Raw genomic sequence first — 6357 nt, 5'->3', positions numbered from 1 at the left:
TGATTTTCCCTTATTTTTAGATCCAAGGGAGTTGGATCTGTATTCACCAGGAGTTGGTGAAAGGAAGGAGGGGGGGAAGGGTCAATTTCTCCTTGTTTTAAGATCCAAGGGGTTTGGATCTGTATTCACCAGGAGTTGGTGAAAGGAAGGAGGGGGGAAGGGTCAATTTCTCCTTGTTTTAAGATCCAAGGGGTTTGGATCTGTATTCACCAGGGAATTGGTGAAAGGTTTCTTAAAGCTTCCCAGGGAAGGGAATTAGCTTGTGGAAATGGTGGCAGCGGACCAGATCTAAGCTGGTAGTTAAGCTTAGAAGTCTTCATGCAGGCCCCCACACTTGTACCCTAAAGTTCAAAGTGGGGATACAGCCTTGACATGGTCTATAATAGATCCCTAATGTTATATTCTTATTAGAGCATGACATTTCTATCCATAGAGATTCTATGGAACATGTGGATTCACTTAAGATTTTTACTTCATTTGATTCTACATTTTCTTTCACATATAGTGCCACTCCCCCCCCCCCCCCCCCGCACGACCTGTTCTGTCCTTCCGATATATTTTGTACCCCGGAATGATTGTGTCCCATTGATTGCTCTCAGTCCACCAGGTTTCTGTGATGCCTATTATATCAATATCCTCCTTTATAACAAGGCACTCTAGTTCACCCATCTTATTATTTAGATTTCTAGCATTTGTGTAAAAGCACTTTAAAAACTTGTCACTGTTTATTTGTCTGCCCTTTTCTGATGTGTCCGATTCTTTTTTATGTGAATGTTTATCATCTGATCTGGCCCTTACATTATCCTCTTCCATCCTCTGCTCCTGACTATACCCTGGAGATTCTCTATCATTAGACTCTCCCCTAAGAGAAGTCTCTGTCCGATCCACATGCTCCTCTGCAGCGGTCGGCTTTCCCCCGTCTCCTAGTTTAAGTCTACAGAGTTCAAGTCTACAGAACCCGATGAAATTCAGCCTACGGTATTTAAGGAAGTAGCTGAAACAATGTCATGACCATTAGCAATTATCTTTGAGAACTCATGGAGGACAGGTGAGGTCCCTGAAGAAGGGCAAATATAGCACCTATCTTTAAAAAGGGGAATAAAGAGGCCGCAGGGAATTATAGACCAGTCAGCTTATCTTCACTATGTGGAAAAATACTAGAAAATAACAGTGGTATAAGGACAAGCCAGCACTGATGTGTCCAAAACACAGCATGCCAAACCAACCTCATTTTCTTCTTCGATAACATTACAGGCCTAGTGGAGTGGGGAAATAGTAGACATGATGAATCTTGGTTTTAGTAAAGTTTTTGACATAGTCCCAAAGGACATGCTCAAAAGCAAACTAGGAAAATGCATTCTAGATTAAATTACTCTAAGGTGGGCATGCAGTGTTGTAGCCGGGCTTAATCTGCAGCAAGGGAGATTTAGGTTAGATATTAGGAAAAGCTTCCTAACTCTCAGGGTGGTTATGCTCTGGAAAAAGTCTTTCAAAGGAGGTTGGGGAATCCCTGTCACTGGAGGGTTTTAAGACCAGGTTGGGCAAACACCTGTCAGGGATGGTCTAGGTTTACTCGGTCCTGTCCCAGCACAGAGGGTTGGACTAGATGACCTCTTGAAGTCCCTTCCAATCTGACATTTCTATGATTGGTGGGGTGCAGGAGCTGGAGTCCATCAGGGCGTCCCCCCAAGTCCTGGGCGTGCAGCGGGCCTGCACCAAAGAAGAATCACGTTGACAGGGGTGGAAGGGAAATGTCTGTGCCGGTGGAACATTGCAGAGCAAAGCGATTTGCTGTCCAAGCCGCATGGGAGCAAAGCTGCTGCACAGTCCCTAGCAGCAGGGGCCACAGTTTCTCAGGGAAGGGGAGCTGCTCTCTCCCAGCACAGATGGTGAATTCACCCCTGTGCAGAAGTCCAGCCCTAGGCCTAGGCTGCATTCCCAGCACCTTGGTGAAACCCTGAAGCTTTAGGAAAGTGACCGGATGGCTGTGCAAAGCCTCTGACAGTGCAGCTAGCGCCACAGCTGGGCCAGGGGCGGGACGAGTAGGAAGGAGAGAGACCTTGCTATTCACTGCCAGAATCTCCTCCAGTGCAGCTGCCTGCCCTGTAACGCCAGCATTGTCTTTAAAAATAGGGAAATCAAAAGGAAAAAGAACCTTAACCCGGGCTCCCGGCCAGACGTGTGAACACAAAATTAAGACAGTGTAGTGGTTTCCACAGCAACATTAATTCAGTCACAGAACTGGACTCTGCAGTTTCTCTCCTGTTTCTGGGCTGCTGTTGTAATAACAACCCTGGGTTCTGACTGGACCCTCACACACACTGCACTAGTTCAGGCTCTAACTGAGGCTATGTCTACACTAGCCCTTTTGTAGGTGTAACTTATGTTGCTTGGGGGTGTGAAAAAACACCCCCCTCAGCGATGTAAGTTTCACCGACAGAAGTGCCGGTGTTGGCAGGAGACGCTCTCCCACCAACATCGCTACCACCGCTTGTTGGGGGTGGTTTAATTATGTCGACCGGAGAGCTTGCTCCTACGGGAGCGATCAGCTGCTTCGGTACAGCTGTGCCGCTGTAAGCTCGCTAGTGTGGACATGGCCTTAGTCTGTTCCTCCCAGTGTCTCTAGGTTATGAGAGGGAAGCTGTTCACTTTCTTCTCATCCCTACAGATCTCAACCTTGAAGCCCTTCAGAGGAAAAGGCAAGAAACCCAAAATGAAACAACAACCCCACAGCAGGAAGTTCTTCTGAACCCCATCAGTCAGAGGCTGGCTCTTACCCTGCGTGGGAGGCTTTACAGCTCTTATAATTGTGTTATTCTATTTCATGTGGCTCTGAATGCTCTCATTATCTATAAAAAGCAACAGAGGGTCCTGTGGCACCTTTAAGACTAACAGAAGTATTGGGAGCATAAGCTTTCGTGGGTAAGAACCTCACTTCTTGCATCTGAAGAAGTGAGGTTCTTACCCACGAAAGCTTATGCTCCCAATACTTCTGTTAGTCTTAAAGGTGCCACAGGACCCTCTGTTGCTTTTTACAGATTCAGACTAACACGGTTACCCCTCTGATACTCATTATCTATAGACATGTGGGATCCTTCTCGGATTCCTACTGAGCTTTCAATCGATTGCATTCAGTTTCCTTGTGTGTACCCTAGCGTGGTGCATTACGGACTGTGCTGGATTGCAAGCTGTGACCTTGAGTGGGTGAGTTTTCTGGTTCTGCTTGCAGGCTAGGGATTCTGTGGTGAAATTTCTGGGAGCAGCAGTCAGTCTAGACAGAGGTGGGGTGTTGTGTCTCTCTGTCTTAGGGAGCAGCTTATTTCCTTTCTCTCCGATTTTTGGTTCTGTGTGTAATTGTTCTGAATTCTAAGACAAAGCAGTGCTATGCTGCAGCCTTCCAGCAAGAGTATTTATATTTTAATCTAAACCTGTCCGTGTGTATGCTGTGAACATAACAGAGAAACTGGCTCTTGCGAGAGAGGGTGAACAGAAGCAACCGCTCTACTTCTCTCTCCATTTCATTATTTTGTAGCCCACCATCTAGCCCCTCTAATTTGTCTCCTCTCTAAACTAAAAGGTCTCAATCTTTTAACTCTCCCTTCAAATGGATATTGTCTGGGTTTCTAGCACACATTTAAGAAGTGCCTCTGTTTTTGCTATATCCTGTCTCAGACAGGGTGACCAGAACAGAGCCCAGTATATCCGGCGAGTTGGCCCACTGAGTTACACACACACACACACACACACACACACACACACACACACACACACACACACACACACACACACACACACACACACACGTCCTGCGCATTAAACCCAACAACCAAAATTAGACCAAAGGATTATAGCCCATAGTTGCTCCTATATTGAATGTAACAACTTGTGTTTGGCTAAAGCACATCTTCCAGAAAGGTCTCCAGCCTGGGTTTGAAGGCATAATATGGCAAATCCACCACTTCTCTTGGCAGTTTGTTCCAATGGTCAATCATTCTCATTGTTAAAAATTGGAGCCTTATTTTTAATTTGAATTTGTCTGGCTTTAATTTCCAGACATTGGTTCTTGTTACACCTTCTCCGCCAGCTGCCCTTTACGAGCAGTATTTCCCCCCACGAAGGTACTCACACTTGGCAATCAAGGTTGCTCTTAACCTTCTTTTTGGTAAGCTAAATAAATCAAGCTGCTGAGTCCCTTAGTGCAAGCCAATTTAGTCCCAGCCCTCAAATGATTGTTGAGCCTTTTCACTGATCTAGAATAATCTTGATTGCTTGGTAAATGGGAAAGCTTAATATGGCCAAATGTAACGTCATGCACTTAGGAACAAAGAAAGTAGCACCCACATGGGGGAACAAATATTTGACTATAGCTGACTCTTTAATCTAGCAGGCCAAGGCATATCAAGAGCCAGTGGCTGGAATAGCTGAAGCTAGACAAATTAACAGGCTGTCAGCTCAGGCAGGGCACTGGCCTACCATGCACACGTGCCCTGCACAATGTGGTCCCGATCCTGACTAGGAACCTGATCGTTCTGTAAGACACAGGGCTCAGGAAGGACAAAACTCACGGAGGATTGTGGGGGTGGAAGCTCCTGGCAGACTCAAGGTATGTCTACATTGCAATTAGACGCCCATGGCTGGCCCGTGCCAGCTGACTCAGGCTCGCGGGGCTGTTTCATTGCTGCATAGACCTTCCTGTACAGGCTGCAGCCTGAGCTCTGGGACCCTCCTACCTCACACGGTCCTAGATCCCTGGGCTCCAGCCTGGGCCTGGATGTCTACACTGCAGTGAAACAGTCCCGCAGCCCAAGCCCTGTGAGCACAAGTGAGCTGGCAGTGGCCAGCCCCAGGTGTCTAACCGCAGTGTAGACATACCTTAAGTGTCCAGCCCTTCTGCATGTGAAATTGCAGGCGTGCTGCTGAAAGTGGTTTAGCTCTGAATTCCTGACTCACTCCCCGTCTCTTCTCTCTTCCTGTCCCTCCCCCCACAGACAAACTTTACTGGCCTCATGGAACAGGAGAATCAGACACAGGTGACAGAGTTCATCTTCCTGGGCTTCTCCAGCCTTCTCCATGGCCAGGCCTTCCTTTTCCTGGTGTTCCTGGTGATCTACCTTGTCACCCTGGTGGGGAATTCCATGATATTCACCCTCATCCAGCTGGATTCCCATCTTCACAGCCCCATGTACTTTTTACTCAGCCACTTATCCTGCTTGGATATTTGCTTCTCGTCAGTCACAGTCCCCAAGATCCTGGTGAACTTCCTGCGTGAGCAGGAGACCATCTCCTACTGCGAGTGCATGGCCCAGATGTTCTTCCTGATGTCATGCGCGGGAGCTGAGTGCGCGCTCCTAGCCGTCATGGCCTATGACCGGTATGCAGCCATCTGCAACCCCCTGCGCTACACTGACATCATGAGCCGGAGGGTGTGCGTCTCACTCGCCATGGGGTCCTGGCTCTGGGGTCTCCTGGACTCAGCCATACACACCTTCATGGCCTCCAGCTTATCCTTCTGTGGCGCCAACCAGCTTCACCACATCTTCTGTGATGTCCCTCCCCTGCTGAAGATCGCCTGCAGTGACACCTATGTCAATGAAATGGCGCTTCATGCTGCTAGTGTCTTTGTGGGCCTGAGCCCGTTTCTGCTCATCGTCATCTCCTACCTCTACATCCTGGTAGCCATCCTCAGGATCCGCTCCAACACAGGAAGGCGCAAGGCATTCTCCACCTGCGCCGCACACCTGATCGTGGTCACCATATACTTTGGGATGGCCAACCTCAACTACAATCGCCCCAGCGCAGGCTACTCCATGGGAGTGGACACCCTGGTGTCCACGCTGTACTGCATCGTCACCCCCATGCTGAACCCACTCATCTACAGCCTCCGCAACCAGGAAGTGAAGGGGGCCCTGAGGAAGGCTCTAGGGAGCCAGAAGAGGGAATATGCTTCCCCAGGCAGGCAGTGAGGTCCAGGCTGAGGTGAGAGCTGGGGGGTGACTCCTGCTCTGACTGTAATGGCTCCTCCTCACACTTCCAAGGGAAATGGCTTGTTAGATTTGGCAGCTGTGTAAGGAGCCAGGGGATGGGGCAGAGGGACTCCTTTCACAGCTACCATTGCTAGCAAGGCTCTCTGCCATGTCTCTGAAGCTAAATGGCAAAGTAAGGAGGGAATAGGATACAAGCTAACCTAGAATGCTAGGTTTGTGTCTCTGCTCCTCAAGCTGAGCACGGACAGAGCTCACCAGACTGCTCCGCTGGACCTGCCACTCTGAGATGTGCATCGCATTGGAACTCAAGAGAATCGCTTACACTGCAGATGAAAATATCCTGACATGGGCAAACATTACGCAGCTGCAGACG

At 48.7% G+C, this 6357-nt stretch overlaps 1 protein-coding gene across 1 annotated transcript; it reads left to right on the top strand.

Moving 5' to 3' along the window:
- The first annotated feature begins 4994 nt into the window (after nucleotides 1-4994).
- Nucleotides 4995-5963, top strand: LOC135891220 (olfactory receptor 5V1-like). The gene has a single exon (XM_065418724.1). The coding sequence runs from the start codon at nucleotides 5007-5009 to the stop codon at nucleotides 5961-5963; it is 957 nt and encodes a 318-aa protein (XP_065274796.1). The 5' UTR covers nucleotides 4995-5006.
- Nucleotides 5964-6357: the final 394 nt, after the last annotated feature.

Source organism: Emys orbicularis, chromosome 1 (assembly GCF_028017835.1).
Source record: "Emys orbicularis isolate rEmyOrb1 chromosome 1, rEmyOrb1.hap1, whole genome shotgun sequence".
Taxonomy (NCBI): Eukaryota; Metazoa; Chordata; order Testudines; family Emydidae; genus Emys; species Emys orbicularis.
The sequence above is the reverse complement of the archived record's forward strand: the minus strand, read 5'-3'. Positions and strand labels throughout refer to the sequence as shown.

Bases quoted from the DNA above. Each gene is read 5' to 3' on its own strand.
- LOC135891220 (XM_065418724.1), top strand. From the start codon at position 5,007: ATGGAACAGGAGAATCAGACACAGGTGACAGAGTTCATCTTCCTGGGC.